The 18,706-nt window shown below is 46.0% G+C and overlaps 1 protein-coding gene across 1 annotated transcript; it reads right to left on the bottom strand.

The window, feature by feature from the left end:
- Nucleotides 1-1,366: 1,366 nt before the first annotated feature.
- On the bottom strand, nt 1,367-18,152 carry LOC113833749 (putative PRAME family member 26). Its single transcript, XM_027398652.2, is given in 8 exon segments — nt 1,367-1,918; nt 2,660-2,943; nt 2,946-3,122; nt 3,125-3,246; nt 3,796-3,962; nt 13,428-13,548; nt 14,971-15,058; nt 18,071-18,152. Coding segments are annotated over 8 exon segments (1,593 nt in total).
- Between the last annotated feature and the right edge of the window lie 554 nt (nt 18,153-18,706).

The raw sequence follows: 18,706 nt of genomic DNA, 5'->3' as shown, positions 1-18,706 counted from the left end.
TTGTGACCCCCACATTGTTACAATGGCACAAAGGACCTACAAACAGACTCACAGACACACTCCATGATAATAAATGAAAGAAAAGACGTGTCCTGAAAACATGGCTGTGAAGCTTTAGTATCTTGAGGGAGGTTTTGATGGCAAAGAGCTGGGATCAATGTTTTCCTTCATACATGGTAAGTATTACCCATATAGTTGGAACCACAGGCCTTAACCACAAACATGCCATAATCTGCCTTTATCCTCTGCTATGGAGATCACACACGGGCAACATCTGTACACCTGCCTTTTGCCTTTTCATACTTGATGTGTCAAGCCCAGTGGGTTTATCAACCTCTAGAGAGGCTTCAGGTTTAATTCTATACAATTTTTTAATATTATGTTTTAGCTCATCTTTAATTATATATATTAGAGGGCTTGTTGGCATTATCTGTGGAGGTGGAGACAACTTAAAGGCCTCCCAGAAACCAGAAATAAATGTCAGATAACCTGGAACTGATCCAAGTGTAAACTGTTGAAATCAAACACTGATCTCCAGAAGGACCAGTAAGCACCCTTAACCTCTAGCCATTTCTCCAAGAGACTCTTGTCTATCTTTCTGTCTGTGATTACATGAAGCTGAGGTGTAGAAAATAGCCAAGAGCATGGCATGTTGGATCATTATTTTCTCTGAAGGTTCTAGGATGCAGAAGGTGTAGAGACAAGGAGACACAAGAGTGTGCAATCACAGTAATCACAGCGAACAAGTATGAGATGGTCAATGAGCTGACTCAATAAATTGAAAGTATGAAACACATTCTCTCATGCAACGGTGTTAGTTGAACTTGCTGGAAATTGTAATGCTAAGGATGGAGGGGGAAGTAATGTCCAAAGAAAGAGAGTTCACACCTGAGTAGTGAGAATTCTGCATGCTCAACACCAGTGCATTCTTCAGTCAACGTTGTAGTTCAGAAAAGAAATATATGTGCAGATTTTGGAAATATTTATGTTAGGTGGAAAGGGAGAAGATGGAGGCCAAACAAAGACAGAGACCTAGAGCACAAGTCATCCAGTCCATTATGCTCTGTGTACTCTTCACCGTGTTTATCCCCTCCCGGTGTCTAGACACTCCTACCCTGACTGTTCTGAGAAGCAGGCCCTACAATTTTCCAATCTCTTTTCCTGTCTCAGGCTGGGCCTTCACTCAGCAGAGCAGGAGTCCCTGAATCCCCAGGTCAAAGGTTCTCTCTCTAGTCTGAGTCAATGGGACAATATTACTTCCAGATAAATCCAAATCACCTTGAACAGACAAACTCATGTCTCTAATAAGTCACTTGAGTCCTGACTTTCATTTCTCAGAACCCAGCAGTAATCTCCTCATTCATTCCTAATATAAACATAGGGAGGCTTCCAGATCATAGACACAGAATCCATGGCAATCTAGACACCTCCTACTCACAAAGTAGACTTCTTTGGGCTCTCTTGTAGCCCTTAGTGTTTCCGTGAGCTCTGAACAATGTTGGGCAAATCTGTCTGGCTCGACATTACTGATGCCTTCATAGACTTCTTCAGGAGCAGGGTATGTCGCCAGAGTCAGCTGTCTCAGGTTGGCAGTGTTCTGCAGCAACTTCTTAAGGTTGGACAGAGACAGGAAGTTCCTCACAAAATTCAGCTCAACCAGATGGGAACACTGGCTCAGGACAGGGAGGAGGACACCTACTTGGAAAACCATTAGCATACAACCCTTCAGATTTAATGTCTGCAGTGTATCTAGCAGTCTCTCTAGCAGTCTTCCTAGAAGTTGATGACTTAAATTTAAAAAGCTGACACCACTCATGTCCAGGTGTGTGAGCTGATTGATGCTTACACACTGGGATAGGTACATCACATCTGATTCTGATAGCATACAGCAAGTGATTGGAAGGTTCTCTAAGTGACTCTCCAAGGACCTAGAGAAAAACAAAGGAGAGTTTACTTCAGTAAGTATAATAGTGGTAAACAAAGGGTGCTGACTTCAAGGCAGCAGAGGCTAGTTAGTCCTGAGGTCATTCTGAGAGCATCAGGAAGTTCAAGTTCAGGATGCACCCTGATGGAGAAATAACAATACATGCACCATCATTGTGACTGTTTCTTCCCCCAGATCTGAACCTCTGCACTATTCAGCACAAATCCTCATCAGATGACAAATGGTGTCAATGGGAAAGCAAGAAGAACCAGCAAGGGGGAACTTAGAGCCATCGCTGTGTGTGCCAGCATAGGTCTCCATGAGCCTCACCTAAGTAGCACAGTCTCTGTCCTGCTTACAGGGCTTCCCTGGGGCCCTAATCACCCTCAATCATTTTCCATTTACTCAGGCCCTACCATGATCAGTGGGCACCTGTCCCTTTGGGAATCTGGGAGAGATGAAAACTGTGCATAGAGATCTGAGGATGGTGCTGACATGGGGCTACGTGTGGTTTAAAACCTCATCCCCTCTGTAGATCTATTTTGCCCTCATCTAGGTCCCTATCAAAGACCTTTTCTACATCATGGATGCCTGAGTAGCAGAAAGACTACTAGAACAATCATCCTAAGGTCATATCAGTATAAACTCGGGGGTGGCTGGGAAGCCCCAGGTGTACACTCATGGTTCATGTTAAATGGCAAAGTTCTTCTCTGACTTGCGGAGCAAGCTCTCTACCCTTCCGCATCTGAGCATATGATCCAGTCTTTCATTCAGGAGGAAGACACCATTCAAATAGTCTTGTCGGAGAGAGCTGAGTTGGGAGAAGTGGGTAATGATCTTTCTACAACACCATTCTCTCAGCTCCTGGATGCTAATGCATTCCAAAGGCATGAAGATATCTTTGAGAGGGAGTTTCTGAAGGTTTCTCATCTGGCCCAGGCCAGGGGTAAACATTGCAAGGGTTCTCACATCCCAGTGAACATTCACCTCCAACTCCAGTATAGAGCTTGGTGCAATCCCTCCAGCAACTTTACAGGGTTAGAGGCAGGGATGGCCCCAAACTCCTGCTTTTCACAGATCACCTGCAGCACATCTTTTCTCTGACTGGCCCCCCAGCAGAAATATTTTAGGTATTTGCAGAGATACCTGGACTTGAGCGAAAGGTTCATCATCAAAGTTACAACCTCTTTTCCCATCATATGGGATGAGTCACCACCACTGGTTGGGTCTCACTAACGACATCTGAAGAGCAGACAGCATCCTCTATCCCAGCCCACACATGTTGGGCATCCAGGAGATCAAGCACTTGTAGGTTGCTACTCCTGTTTGTCAAACAAGAAAGACAATCAAATGACAGGACTGCCATTGTGTAATTTGCCTTCAACCCACACATCAATTTTCCTTAAGTCAATTCTTTTTTGTTTTGTTTTGTTTTTGTTATTTCAAGACAGGGTTTCTCTGTGTAGCTTTGGAGCCTATCCTGGCACTTGCTCTGGAGACCAGGCTTGTCTCGAACTCACAGAGATCCACCTGCATCTGCCTCCCTAAATCCATTCTTTAAACAAAGACTATTGCCATTTCTAGTGGCTGAGAGAGAAGAGGGAGAGGTAGAGTCATTGTGTGTTGACTCCATCTATTAGCAGTGCTGTCCACACACCACTGTCCTTTCTCATTGATTCACTTCCCTAAGAAAGCTCTGACTCTGTTTGGACCATGTTCTGAACTCTGTAGTCACTTCGCTCCATCCACTCTTCCCCTCCATTCTATCATGTTCTCACTTGCCTAGGTCCAGCCTTCTGCTTAGTCAGCAAATCAAGGCCATCAAGCACAGCCTTCAAGGTCTCAGGTCAGGGGTCTTCATCAGGGCTCACACAGGAAGGCATCTGAAGGGCCAGGCTTCAACCATCGCCCTCAGGATGTTCCTTTGTTGGCCATCGAAGGCGCCTTTGAATAGCAGTGGGAAGAGTTCCTTGGGCAGGTTCTTCAGAGCAGCGATAGCCAAGGCTTCATCTTGTAGCCGACTTCTTGTTGCCAGCAGCTGGAGAGTGGATGGGCAGCTCATCCTGACCTTCCTATGCACAGGTGCTATAGAAATACCCAGAGAACAAATCCTTTCAGGCAAAACACTTTCAGCATGCCCCTTTGCCCCTTCTCTGTTATTCTGCCATTCCCAAGCACTGTTCCCCTGAATCCCTCTGCCCTGGGCAAGGAGAAACTGGAGTATCAAAACGGAGCCAGACTCTTTTGAAGGCAGCAATCTTCAAATATCTCTCATGATACTTGAGAGCAAAGTTGAAGACCCCCATAGCCATGTGTGCTTTGCATTCAATCAATGGAGCTCGTGGGGAATCAGTGAAAAACACACAATCACTATAGTTGGTAAAACTTCAGCCACACTGAACTCTAGACCACTTTTTAGGAGTTCAAACACTGAGAATTGTCAACCTTATGCTTTCCTAGATTCCTGGCCACATGTTTGCTTCTGGAGAATGTTCTTCATCTTCAGTTAATAACTCTAGACTCACTTTGAATGAAGGACTTCTAAGGTAGACTTGAATTGTTGGTCAGTGCTTGCTCAGTGTGCCTTAGCCCTTGAAGATAGCAACCTAAGCGCTCTATGGCAGGGCACAGCAAGTTAGCTCCAGGTCTCAGTACTGATAACACTTAGCTGCATATGGAGTTCTAGGCTAGCCTAAGCTACAGGAATTTTCAGCTTCAAAATAGCCATGCCAAACAAAACAACAAAATCAGAAATACAGAAATTAACTGATAGACTGGTGATCCTGGGTAAGGTTGTGTCCTGAAGGAGATGAATGGCTTACCTGATCAGGACATCCACAAGAAGTGTTCAGATCCCAGCAGGTCCTGACAGTCACTTTAGGATCCAACAGACAGTATCTAACCTGGCCATTTTATCCCCCTTACTTCTCACACCTACCCCACATAGCCCCACCTCTCAGCCAAAAGCTGCCATCTGATTGGATAACTGAGCATCTCTTCCTCCAATCCTACTTGGACTTTTAAATCCATGGCTTGAGTGAATCAGATGTGGGAAAGAAAGCATGAAATCCCACATTATATCAAGTTCCAAAAAACCTCGATAACACTCTCCACAGACCCTCAGCTCTGGGATTCAGTGTCTTGCTGCCCTTAATGTATTTGAAATTTTTCATGTAAATTCTCTCCATGGAACTCAGGCCAATATGAAATCAGTATGCGACCTGAGCTGACCTGGAAGTCTCAGTAATCCTCCTGCCTGAGTGCTGTTGCATGAATTGTGTGTGACCTGTTTGATGAGATCTCCTATCAAGAAATAGAATCAACTGAGACTATGGTGACAGTAGGAACTCATTCCCATGTCACCACAAAAAGCTGAGGATTTGTCTATGTATTGTTAATTAATTAACTAATGTTATTGTTTGTATCTGATTTGCCTTTTATGGAATCATTGTCATGGGGAGTGGAATCTACAGCCGGGTTTTACTAGTTATCTTCCTACCTTAGTGGAAGAGCATCTAAATAATGCATGTTCAGGTCAATTAGATCTCCTTTCAGGAAAGAGAGTGAACTGAGATCCTGGTGAAAATTAGGACTCCTTTTGTATTGCTTTTTGCACAGCACTTCTCTGTCCTGGAACTTGCTCTGAAGACCAGGCTGACCCAGACCTCAGAGATCTGCCTCCTGAATGCTGGGATTAATGTTGTGTATAGCAAGACACAGGACAGACCAAGAGACAGATATTGGGGTTCAAGCTTAAGCTGAAGTTCAGAGAGGCAAAGCACCCAAAAAGCCTCTACCTCTTACCTGTACCTCAGGCTTAAAGGGCTGATCCTGATTCCACGAGCTCAAACCAAGCCTCAGGCTGCCGTACAGAAAGTTGTTTCTGTTTGTTTGGTTTCATGTTTCAGACACAGACTGGCTTGGGTGGCTACTGTTGGTGCCTTTTCTGGGTACAGCATTCTCTCCTTGATTGTCTGCACTTGCTGGCGACCCTCTGAAATAGACTTGCTCTTCCCATCATCCTTTGTTGGTTTTGCCTCCTATGCAGCCTGGCTGACTAGTGACCAATCAGTTTTTCATTAAATCTATTAGGGTGAAAATCTTTACAGTGTAACAGAGGGTTATTCCACAGCAGTTCCCTGTGTCATCTGCCCTCCTCACCCAGTCTCTGCTTTCCACAGACTGAGCCTGCCAGGGAAAGGCAGGGGAGCTTCTCACAACTGTTGGGCATTTGGCTTCATATTCGATGTCATTAGATTCCTGTGGGGGGACTGGGCTTTATTTTAGTAATTTATAAACTAAGGTAGAAGATGTCATGAGGAGGCCTCCTGCCTCACATCCAGAATGTGTCTGTAATGTAAAGTGAAACAAGACAGTGTTAGAACCCTTTGACTGCACAAGAGCATTCTAAATGATTTGTCATCTGAGATGAACAGGCCATCAATGACATCCTTTTGGTGGGAACAGGCAAAAGCCCCTTGTCCTAGGTGCTGCCATTTCGACTTCAGAATCCATTTTACCTGTAGGGTGAAATAATGTTCACATTGCTATGGGAGCTGTGATCTTCCAATACCTGAACCACACCTCTGTAACAAGGGAAACAGTCTGTTGTGTATCTTTAGTTCTCTAAATCATTATGGCTTTTCCTATGAAGAGTAAGAGCAAATGATTGTGATAGCCTATGTTGGTTGGAAATGATGGACCCAATAGGGAAACCTCTGTGTCGGCTTGGTCTGATTTGCAGCCTTGGGGCCACAAGATGTTGAGGCATGGCTGGGTCTTAAGGTCCACCCATGAGGACCCCCAAATTTAATGAGGCAGCACCAGAGACTATCTGTCATCTGGTCCTGTGGAAGTAAACCAAGTTTCTAGTTTCAGATCTGCTTCTGAGTGGTGCCTCTCTGGGATAGGAGATTCCAGGAAACAGTCGGCCTTTGATTCTGCACTGTGGTCTCTATCAATCAGTTTCTGTAATGCTGCCCAGGAACACATCGAGCTCTTTGGAATCCTCTCGTCTGCTTATGGCGGTTCAGATCCTCAGGCCCACAACCTCTTATGCTTCATTCACTTTCCCGTCTCTCCTTCCCCCTTTCTTTTTCCTTCTTGGTGCCGCTGAAACCAGCATAGCACCAATACTCTGGAGGCTGAGACAGGATGATTTGGAGTTCAAGGATAGCCTGGGCTATATAGTGAGACCTATTGTGAGAGAACAAAAAGGAAAGAAAGAAAGAAAATCAAATTTTTGGAAAGCCACAAGAGACAGAAGAGTGAGGGTGACTCACTAGAGTCATTCCAATCTTATTTTCCGGAAGTGTCAGAGCAAAGAAGAGGAAATAGAGACTTCATTGGGGAGGTAGCAGCAATCTGGCAGAAGAAAGTCTGTTCTTGCTAGGATGGATAAGTCCTTGGGAAGATCCACAGTAGTACATGAGCCCAGTACTTGAGAAAGAGCAGTGGGTCATTGAAGGACATCCTTGGCTACATGGGGGTATGCTTGGCCATCCTGGGCTATAAGAGCTCTCATCTCTGAAAAACACAAACACATGAAATCCTTGGTTCAGGTCCTGCAGTAGAGGTTACTTTGGATGGAAATTAAAAGGTAGGGTGACTTCTTTCTGTTTTCCCTTTTCTGATGTTCATTTTCAGCCCTTTGTTTAATAGGCTTCTCTCTAGCACTTAGTGTCTGTGTGTGGCATTGGGTATTGAACTCAGTACATGTCCTGTAATTGTTGACCACTGAGCTATCTCCCAGCCTCCTCTATTTGCCTTTTGAGACATGGTGAACTATATTGAAACTGACCTGCAACAGGTTATCCTGTATTATAGCTAGCAGGCTTCAGCCCAGCTCCTTCCTACTGTTTGGACACGTATTCTCCTGACACTGTCCAGACTAAACTGCACCTGGTAGGCTCAATATTCAACCGCACTCTGGCTCTCAATTGTGGAGTTTCCTGCATCCACACACGTGCCCCTCAAACCTGGATCTTAGACACAGATCGTCTTGGCGCTGGCTCAGCAGGTCTATTCCCTGCCTGCACCCACATGAAGACCACACTTCAGTGTCTGCAAGGAGAGCACTGACTCTCAAGGGGTCTTTCACATCCGGGGCTTGCCATGGCATGTTCCCATTCGTGCAAACCCAAAATAGAAAATAAAACTTTATTGGTGTCTAATCAAGTGATAGACAGGTAGAAATAGCTCAATGGATAAGAGTAAATTTTGTCCTTGTCCAGGGCCCTGTTCATTTCTCTGGTCCCATTCATCTCTCCCTTCAGTCCTAGGGAGGCCACTTTCTGGCATTCAGAGTATTCAAGCAGCCGTATTGAGCCCAAATGTTGCACACACATAGGCAAAAGCTCACAGACCTGAAAATAGAAAAGGAAAAGAAGAGAGAAAAAGTCATTAAGTAAAAAGATGTGCAGGCCGGCAAGGTGGCACAAGCCTTTAATTCCAGCTGAGTTCAAGATCAGCCTTCTCTCACAACTATATTATACATGTAAAGAAAAATCTTAGACAGATATGGCAGCACACAACATAACACAAGGCAGATTAAGGCAGGATTGTTGAGAGATGGAGTCTGTTTAGGGCAACATGCAGAGTGCCCACTAACCTCAGGTTCCTTGTGAAATCCCCTCTCAAAATATCCATAAAGTGCAGGTCATTGGTGGTGCACAATTTTAATCCCAGTACTCAGGAAGCAGAGGCCAGTGGAACTCATGGATCCCTGCTGGCCAGAAGAAGGCACCAACTCTTATTTGTTGGGACCTTTTTGGGGTCTGCTGATCATCTGTGACTAAGGGTGACCCACTGTTCCTTGGGGTCTGCTGATTGTCTCTGACTAGGAGTGACTAGGCATTACTGCCTGGTTCCCTCCTTCAGACTAGGTCTGAATGCAAGAATGCAAACTATCAGCCCAATGGGGGGTGGGGTGGGGAGGATGTGTTACAGCCTCATTCCAGTTGATTGCACAGTCAAGTGGTTGCTGGGACTTGAACTCAGGGTCTCTGAAAGAGCAACTTGTGTTCTTAACTACAGAGCCATTTCTCCAGTCCCAAGACATAGCACATCTTATTTGATCCTCTAACCTCAACTAACTCTCTTCCCACCAGGGTTCAAGGGATCCTTGGTTGTCAGACACACACATGAAGGCAAGTCTGTTCCTTTCCCTGCCTCCTTGTTGGGGTACTGAGAAAACTACCTGAATGATGTCAGTGCAGGCTGTCCCTACAGACCGGCCTGGGTTCTTGAGGCCTGGACTGGCAGAAAGACATCCATGACCCCATCCCCACCCCTCACCAATGCCATTAGGCTCAGGTAGAAGCTAGCCACCTGGTAGGCAGCCAGGGTTGTGGATGCCACCCACAGGACAGCTTAGGTCCTCGGAAGACATCTATGGCATGCTTGATACCATTCTGCTCAGGTGGGTGATACCCGACCAGAAGCCAGCCTGGATCTGATGGGGGATCCCTTTCCCCTGTCATTACAGAACCACGCAGGGCCACAGCCACTGCTCTAACAATACTGGAGCCTTGTTATTCCCCTTCACTGAGTCACTGCACAAACACCAAGACTTTCTTCCTCCTCCTCTTCTTCTTTCTTATTCTTTTTCTTAACTTTAAGGAAATTTCCCTTTTACATAGAGCCTTTAGAACCTTGGGTTCGCCTAGACCTCATTACATAGCCAAGATAGGCCCCAAGTAATGGCATCTACTCTGCCTCAGCATTAGGATCAGTTTTGAGTGAACCTCATGCCCAGGTTACGAACAGATATTTTGTGAGACCCAAAATATATAATTCAGGCTGGACCCAAAGCCAGAGAGTGTTTGTCATGCAGTCCTGGGGTTAGGACATGAAGCTACTGAAGGTAAAAACTGAGACACCTGGGTTGAGGTTTGGAGATCATGTGACATTAGGAAGGAAATATGAATCTAGAAATATAGCGGTGTAAACTCCCACCCCCACCCCCAGCCCCAGGAAAGCTCAGGCCTCCACGATCCTAGCCCAGGACCGTGACCACCCCAATCACTAAGCGGAGGCAGAAGCTTCTCCTCACTGCATGAGGCTTTATTAGAGTTGTTTAACGAGCTAACCCCATGTTAGTTCGGGTCTTTCATCCACCCACCATGGCGGGTGGCTAGAAAGACAGCTCGAAGCAGATGCATCGAGATCTTATGAGGCAGCTTAAGGGGAGTGTCTAGGGGTAAGCACTGGCTCAGGATTGATGTGCCTCCAGGCTTGGAGGGTTTGCCCTGTGTTGATTGGCCAACTGGTTGTTATGACCCATAGACCCTCCCAGGGTGGTTGCTATGCTCTGTGAGTCATTGCTGTGCACTTGTCCATAAAGCACACACAGAGCCGTAAAGCATAGCACCACCAACTAACTTCTGATTGGGTCCTTGCCACCAGGCAGGCATCTGACTTTCTAGTGTCTAGGACAAGGTCCGTCAAGCACGTGTTACTGTCATGGCTGCCGAAATGGGGAGCTGGTCCCTTCATTGGTATCCTCCTGCAGATTTTCTCCTAAAGATCCAGGAACAGAAGTTAAGAAATAGTTATGTCAGACCGAGATCCCCTGTAGGGTTAACCCAGCAACCACGTGGCTGGCCACCAATCATCTTTATTGGATATTGTAGTGCCACCACTTTTCTGGTGTGCAGAAAATATACATGGGTTACAATCCCGGAAATGTGGTGATATAACATTATATGTTCTTAGGACCCGTCGAAAAAACTTCAAAGTAGTCCGGACCAGGTGCAAAGGGCGATACTGAGGGCCAGGGTTCGGTCTAGGGAAGCGATCTACCTCCTCAATCTCCAGGCAGATATCGAGAGCTTGCTTGCAAAACTGCTACGATGCTTTCCTGCTTCTAACGAGAAAGGTGTATAATCCTAATGATGTTAAGCACGGGTCTTTCACCCACTGCCATGGCAGGGACGGCATAGATATAATAGACGGGGCTCCAATTGGGTTCTCCCAAAAGGATCTGTTATAGTGAGGTCGTTCGTTATGAAAGGGGAGATTTCTAGAGGAGTACGCACAAGGCTTACGCACAGGCTCCAACTCGGAATTGTGTGCTATCCAAGGCTTGGGAGGGCTTGCCCTGATGTATGAGGGCAATACTGGTTGTTATGGCCCCATATAAGAGACCCTCACCAGGGTGAGTTGGGCTATGCTCTCTACCCGTCACTTGTTCAGAGCTTGTCCCGTTAAAGACCACACCCAGGGTCGTAATGAGCATAGCGCCACCAGCTATTTACTTATAACTCATGCTTGGGTCCTTCACGAGACAAAGCATCTGACATATTATGGTATCTGAGGGACAAGGTCATAGAATCACCATGTTTTAACATTTTATGGCTGCACAACCAAGGGATGCCTAGTGCCCTCTCACATAGAAAAAATGAAGAGTATTCTTTAAGATATAAAAAAAAAAAAAACCAAAAGAAAGAAACAAAACCCAGCGCCTCTTTGACATTGTCAGCAGATGTGGGGAACTCTAATACCAGCCGTTCACTTGCAGCATCCATAAAACATAGTACAATTAGGGCAAGTGTTCCAGGAAGCAAACAGTCTAATCAGCCTGATTTCAGGTGCAAAATAAATGAGGGTGCGTTCTACAACTAAAAGCCCCAAATCTAGTTTAGAGACCAGCTGTAGTAGCATATTAGTTATGATTTATTAACGCTTGACTGAGGATCCAGAAAAGCAAAGTCAGCCTCAAGCTATAGAGATCATGCAGTGGTGATACACACCTCTAATCCCAGCAACCAGAAGCTAGGAAGTGGTAGTACTTACTTTTAATCCTAGGACTCAGGATTAAGAGATAGAGAGATGTCTGTGAGTCCAAGGCCACCCAGATCTGCACAATTGAATCAGTCCAAAAGAGAATTATAGCTCACACCTTAAATCCCACGACTAGAGGGGTATAAAAGATAGTAGCAAAGAGAGAATGGGGCATTCATTCTCCAGCATTAATGAGAATAGAGGCATTAATTCTCCAGCCACACTGAGGAGAGCTTACAGTCTGGGGCTTGGTGAGAGCTCCTGGATTCAGAATCAGCCCATTCAGGCTGAGGTAGAGGTGAGAAGCTATTGGCCAACTGCTTTGCTTTACTAATATTGAAAGACCCCCGGAGGCTCAGGCACCCAGCATCTCAGCACAGGACCATGTCACCCCAATCACCCGGTGAGGCAAATACTTCATGCAAACAAGAAGTTTTGTTTGTTTGTTTTTTAAGATTTATTTATTATGTATCCAACATTCTGCTTCCATGTATATCTGCACACCAGAAGAGGGCACCAGATATCATAAGGGATGGTTGTGAGCCACCATGTGGTTGCTGGGAATTGAACTCAGGACCTCTGGAAGAGCAGTCAGTGCTCTTAACCTCCGAGCCAAGATATCTTCTGCAAAAGTCAGACCCCACTTATAACAGAGGTTTGATAATATGCCAGTGTTTAACTTAGCAGCAAACCCATGTTAGCTCGGCCTTTCATCCATCCACTATAGGGTGCAGTATGCTGCGCCGCAAGATGCTGCAAAGCTAGGTAGATTATATACAAGACACTCTGTTGCTTTGGCTGTGTGCCTAAGTCCCCAGCATTCACTGTGAAAGACACCAGACAGTACTTGTCCAGGCTTCTGGGAACACACTGTCCATTTCCAGCTACCAGAACATTTAGGAGTCTCTAACTGTCTTTCACTTGGAAATGCATGTGTCCTGCCCCCTCTTTTCCATATTTCTCCATGTCAGCCTCAGTCTGTGATTTGAAACCTTTGCACACCATTTTCTTCAAAATGTATTTATCACTGTCACCAATAGTTCCTCATGATGGGAGACTGAGATGCCATGACGTTCTTTAGCTTCAAGGTTGACCTGAGGACGGTGATGGGGAATGAGACTGGTATTGAAATGCTGGGAACAAGGGGGCTGTGTGCTTTGACGAAGATACACTATCAACCGAAAAACCTCAACACCTTTTTTATTTGCAATCCAGGATGTACACAGTGTACACACACTCCCCATACTGGGCTTGCATTCTAGGAAGCAACCTATCCTGCATCTTAACAGGAGCAAAATTTGGCCTCCTGGCCGTAGAAACAGCACCTAAAACAGAAATTACATTCCCTTGTTGCAAAGACGACTTGCCTGGAATGCCCTTCTACCAGGAGTGTGTCCTGCAGCTCAGAACACAGTTGGATAAATTTTTCTCTAAGTATTGTAGAGTTGTCACAGCATTCCAGAGGAGCGGGATATTCCTCCTGGGTCAGACTTCTCATTTTGGCTGTGTGATGTAGAAGGTTCTTCAGGACAAGCAGAGAGATATCATTATGGTACAAATTGATCTTGGTAAGCTCGGAGCATTGGGTCAGGGCAGGCAAGATGGCATTGACATGATGATCCGTCAAGTGGCACTCCTCCAATTCCAGGGTTTGCAGGGTACCTTTGATTCTCTCGAACAGAATGACAAGCAGCATACAACATGAAACAGAGAGCTCTACACCATTCAGGTTCCGATGTTTAAGGTCACAGATCATCAGGCACTGGCTCAGGTAATCCAGGTCTGAATGTGAGAGCTGGCAGGAAGTGATTGACAGGGTTACCAAGGGGTTGTTCAGGCACCTAGGAGAGATCAAGAGATTAGTTGTGCCAAATGGTGTTGACCAGGCTTGATAGGATTGAAAGCGAGGCAGATGATGCTTTTCCCAAATCTAGTCTGTCCCTATGTTGGATTCAGATTCATTCTAGCAGTGTCCTGAAAAGTCCCCTGAGGAGTATGTAACCACCACAGCCATGTCCCATATGCCCAACTTCAAGCCTAGTATCATATATTTCCCCTCTACTCAACTCCTTTTTGGACACCAACCTTTCACACATGAGCAATTCCAGGCATGCTGGTGCCTCTTCACACATGGCTTGGCATAGAGCTCCTCTGCTCGCTGTCCTCTGTGTCCACCACTGCTAGGTTGACGACAGTGGGCAGACCATCATGACCCCCTACCTTGTAAATAAATGGATGTGTTTGCTATGTTCTGTAGAAGCCTCTCCATCCTTCCTTACCTGAGCCACTCTTCAAGGCAGCCTTTTAATATGTGGACTTCATCTAAATAGAGATTCCTGAGGCAGGGGAGTTTGGATAACTGAGAATGAAACTGGCTTAGGCATTTTGCCTCTGCAGCAGATTGACTCGGGAAGGGACTGCAAATGCTTATTAGGGAGAGGGTGTGCAGATTTCTCCTCTGCCCCATGTAAGGATAAATGTGTGCCATGATACAAAACTTCAGCAGACACAATTGCAGCTCCTGGATACAGTCTAGGTGTAACATGTTGGAGAACTGTGTGCAAGAGAAGACAGGTGTATTCCAAACGTGGAGCTTTCTACAGCATAGATTAACAGAAGCTTTTCCCCGGCTGGCCCACTGCAACAGGTGTGGAATACATGCACTGTAAAGGATCCTATGACTTCTAGTTCAAGAAATACTGTGAAAGGCTTCTGCCCAGAGTTAGGACAGATCGCCGCTGTCTGCTCCTTCCTCATGGATTGTGGTGAGCTTCCAGCTTTCATTCTCCAGAAGTCAAGGTTCGTATTTACCAAATCAAGCACTCTCAGTTTGGACCTGTTGATAAAAGAGGGAGAATTCCCAGATGATGAGACAAGGCACCACTTACGATCTAATTCTTGTCTACATATCACATCAGCTTTGCCTCACGAATCTTGCTTTTGCCCTTTGCCTAGTGAGTGTCAAGCCCAGGGCCTCATGCTCAATGAGACTGGAACTTTGTCAAGGAGGCATCTCTAGCCCATCTCATTTCCCTCTATTCTGTTCCCATGGAGCCCAGCTCACCCACTAGTGACGGTAGGTCTGGCAGGGAGAGGACTCTTCCTCAGTGGCCATGTCTACTCTTGTGTCCTCCACATTTGCCATCCTCTATCCCGAGCTCTAAGATGCCTCTGATCCATCTTTGGCCAAATACTCCTAGACCCCAGTTGTTCCTTCCATGCTTCCACAGATCCTTCCTCCATCCCAACTGGGCCCTGCTCACCTGGGATGAACCTTCTCTGTCATCAGCACATCTAGTCCGTCAAGGAGAGGTTTCAGAGTCTCCAGGTGGCTGTTGAGAAGCATGCCTCCTGCAGGAAGGCATGGGAAAGGCCAGGCAGGCACCATGGCCTCAGGATGTTTGTAAGTGTGTCGTTGAAAGCTTTCTTAAAGATCTCTGGGAACATCTCCATGGCAGGTCCTCCAGAGCACAGATGATCAAGGACTCCTCCCTCAGCAGCCTCTCCAGTGCCAGTTGCACAAGTGTGGGTGGGGCCCGGGCTCCCATTCTGACACCATTCAAAAACTGAGGAAGCCTTTCTTCTTCCCACCCGAGGACCTCTTGGGGCATGATGGCTGCTGTGGCCATGGTGGAGGTCTCAGTTTTCACATTTGGATCACATTGAAAGGTTTAAAAGCCCGTCTGCAGTGTGAAGCCTGTCAAAAGCATGCTCTTTCTTAAAGACCCTGTCCACATCCTACCACATTTCAGGTGAGACCATCCCCACTGAGAAGGGCTCACCACCAAACCTGAAGACTCAGCCCATTTGGTAGCTTCTCCATGCCCTTCAATAAAGCAAAGGAAACGCCCAGTGTCTAATCTTCCATCCACCTAGCTGACCCTGCCTGGAACAACTGAGAGATTCTGTGAACTGGGCATCATCAGTTATTGACTTGGATTGTCTGAAACCTGTCTGATGTTCCAGGGAAAGAGGCGGGAGGGGGCAAGCTTGTACTCTCTGTGCTACAGAGCAGGACAGGGTGGGGAAGAAACACTAAATAGAGTCAGTGAAGCTTCAGCAGCCATTGCCACCGTCTGTAACTGATAGTAAAGCATCTGGAAGGACAAGGCTATGGGACGAGGATGATAATTTGTATGTTACAATCAGGAAACTCCCTAGATCAGTGTCATGGTTGGTTACTTCAAGACTTGGAGAACATACTACCTGAGGTCTACAAAAACTAATGGAAGCCAAAAAACATGAAATTTCAAATGGAGAGTAAAATGATTGTTCACACTAATGTGAACACTGAGACAAGGGACGCAGACTGTTTCCTGCAAGATTCAAAACATCCTGGTCTCCATGATGGGACCATGACTCAACCGGCAGAGAAAAAGCAATTCTTGTTCTTGATCTCAGCCCTGGCTGTCCAGAAACTCACTCTGTGGACCACGCTGGCCTTAAACACAGAGAGCCTGCCCCTGCCACTTAAGTGCTGGGATTAAGGGAGAACACAACTATGCCTGGTTTCACCGGGCTTGGTGGCACACACTTTAATCCCAGCACTCAGCAGGCAGAGACAGGCTGATCTCTGTGAGATGGTGGCCAGCCTGGTCTACTGAGTGAGTTCTAGAACAGGCTCCAAAGCTACACAGAGAAACCCTGCCCAAAAAATAAATAAAAGAAACACAAAGATCAACAGAAGCTGGGACATGGTGGCACACGCCTTTAATCCCAGCACCAGGAGTCAATTTCAATGAGTTTAAGACCACTGGTCTACAGAGACAGTTCCAGGACAGCCAGCACTACAGAAAAATCCTGTCTCTTATGGAATAACTGAGAGAGAGAGAATGAGAGGGGCTGAGGGAGGAAAATATTGCACAGCCAAAGCATATGAATAAGTCACACTTAACTCCCAGAATTTCCTGGATTCATGGTCACCCTGATTTTCACAGTGGGGCTGTCTCTAAACACAGAAACTGCAGACTTAAATAATGACTTTGATATTCTGCTCTGAAATTCAGAGCACAATCTGTGAAATCCAGGCCAGGCAGGGTTATATCTGAAGCTCATATATATATATATATATATATATATATATTATATATATATATATATATGTATGTATCCAGGAAACTACAAGAGAGATAAGTGGTTCAATGAGGACAACCCATGACTAGACTGTGCTGGATGAGATGGGGTTTCTTGATGGAGCTAAGAGACTTACCTGATTTGAACACTGGCAACAGGTCTCCAGATTCCAGCAGGGATAGGCAGTGACTCCAAGAGGCACCAGACACCAAGATGCTGAAGGTTACTCTGATTGCTCTGCACAAAACACACCTTTCCACAGAACCTCCTTCTCCTTTATAGCCCTGCACTTGCCAGCCAAAGACTGTAATCTGACTGAATAATTGAGGCTCCACCCAACTCTCCCTTTTTGATACACATGGTTTCCAGGTGGATTAAGATCAGATCTCCTGCAGGGTGTTGGTGGCACACGCCTTTAATCCCAGCACTCGGGAGGCAGAGGTAGGTGGATCTCTGTGAGTTCTAGGCCAGCATGGTCTCCAGAGCCAGTGCCAGGATAAGCTCCAAATCTACACACAGAAACCCTGTCTCAAAAAACCAAATGAATAAATAAATAAATAAATCCAGCAGGAGGCCATGGGAAGGGCCAGTCTGGTACCGTGGCTCTCAGGATGTTTGTAAGTATGTTCTTGAAGGCCACCGCAAACATTGCTTGGGGTGGCAACCTGGGTAGGACGTCCAGAGCCGAAATGAACAAGGCCTCCTTCTTCATTATGCTCTCTTTGCAAGCTGCTGGAGTGGTGGGGGGCCGTGGTCTCCCATTATGACTGGCTTGCAGGAATAAATATCCTGGGAAAGCATGGAAGCAAAGATACCATTAACCACTGGAAATTTAGCACGTCCTTTAGATACTTTCTCTGTCTCTCCCCTGCTGTGACTAAATAGCCTACCAACACCTCCTGGATTGGAGCTCACTGTGTAGTCTAAGCTGGACTCACACTCAGAGATCATCCTGCCTCTGCCCCTAGTGCTAGGATTAAAGCTGTGCACAAAAATGCCCGATCTAGATTGAAAAAAGATCAGCTCTGTCAAGGTATTTGAGTGACTTATTTGTCATAATGGCCTGAATAAACTTGAGTTCAAGGTCACCCTGACATTCTTAGCATACTCTCACTGAACTAAACTATAGAAATCACAAATGACCCAATTAACTCTCATAAATATACAAGGACATTGGCATTTTCTGGTTACAGGTGGGAGAGCCAGCACTGAAAACCACAAATAGGAAGAAGACAGAGAGAGGAAAAACACCATCAGATTAGGAGAAAACAGTCTTGGGTCTCAACTTACCTCCTGTCATTTCTCTTGTATCCACAGAGGGCAGAAGCTTCAAGTGGTTGACTTGAGGAATGTTCCAGAGCAGAAGGGCCATTGTTTATCAACACTGAAGCATCGTTTAAAGATCACTGAATTTCGCCTCCCCCAGGATCAATACCAGGCACAGCTGTTGGAGTGGGTGGAGGAGAGAAGGCCTTCCCTGCAGCTGTGCTGTGTGAAGCTGAAGGTTGGTACATTGCCATTCCACAGGGTCAAGAATGTCTTCAAAATTTTACAGCCAGAGTTCATCGAAGAGTTGGAACTGAATACAGTGGGGAGTCTCTCCACATTGGCAAAATTTGTACCTATTTGAGAAGGATATGGAATTTTCAAAAAAGCTGCTAGTGTGTGCCTTCCAAGGAAGGACTGCCACTGCTGGAGAGGAGAAGCATGTCACCTCGGTCATTTCTCTCTTTTCAAAACTCAGCTGTCTGCAGCATCTCACCATACAGGATGTCTATTTCCTAAATGATCACATGAATCAGTTGCTTAGGTAAGAAGATGGAGAGCAGACCTTCTTTCCTACACCAGAGAGTAGAGGGCCCCTGGGTTCTGCAGACCGCCGTGCATTTCTTTCACGAGGAATATGTGAGGATGGTCTTCTTCCCT

Source organism: Cricetulus griseus, unplaced genomic scaffold (genome assembly GCF_003668045.3).
Source record: "Cricetulus griseus strain 17A/GY unplaced genomic scaffold, alternate assembly CriGri-PICRH-1.0 unplaced_scaffold_488, whole genome shotgun sequence".
Taxonomy (NCBI): domain Eukaryota; kingdom Metazoa; phylum Chordata; class Mammalia; order Rodentia; family Cricetidae; genus Cricetulus; species Cricetulus griseus.
The sequence above is the reverse complement of the archived record's forward strand: the minus strand, read 5'-3'. Positions and strand labels throughout refer to the sequence as shown.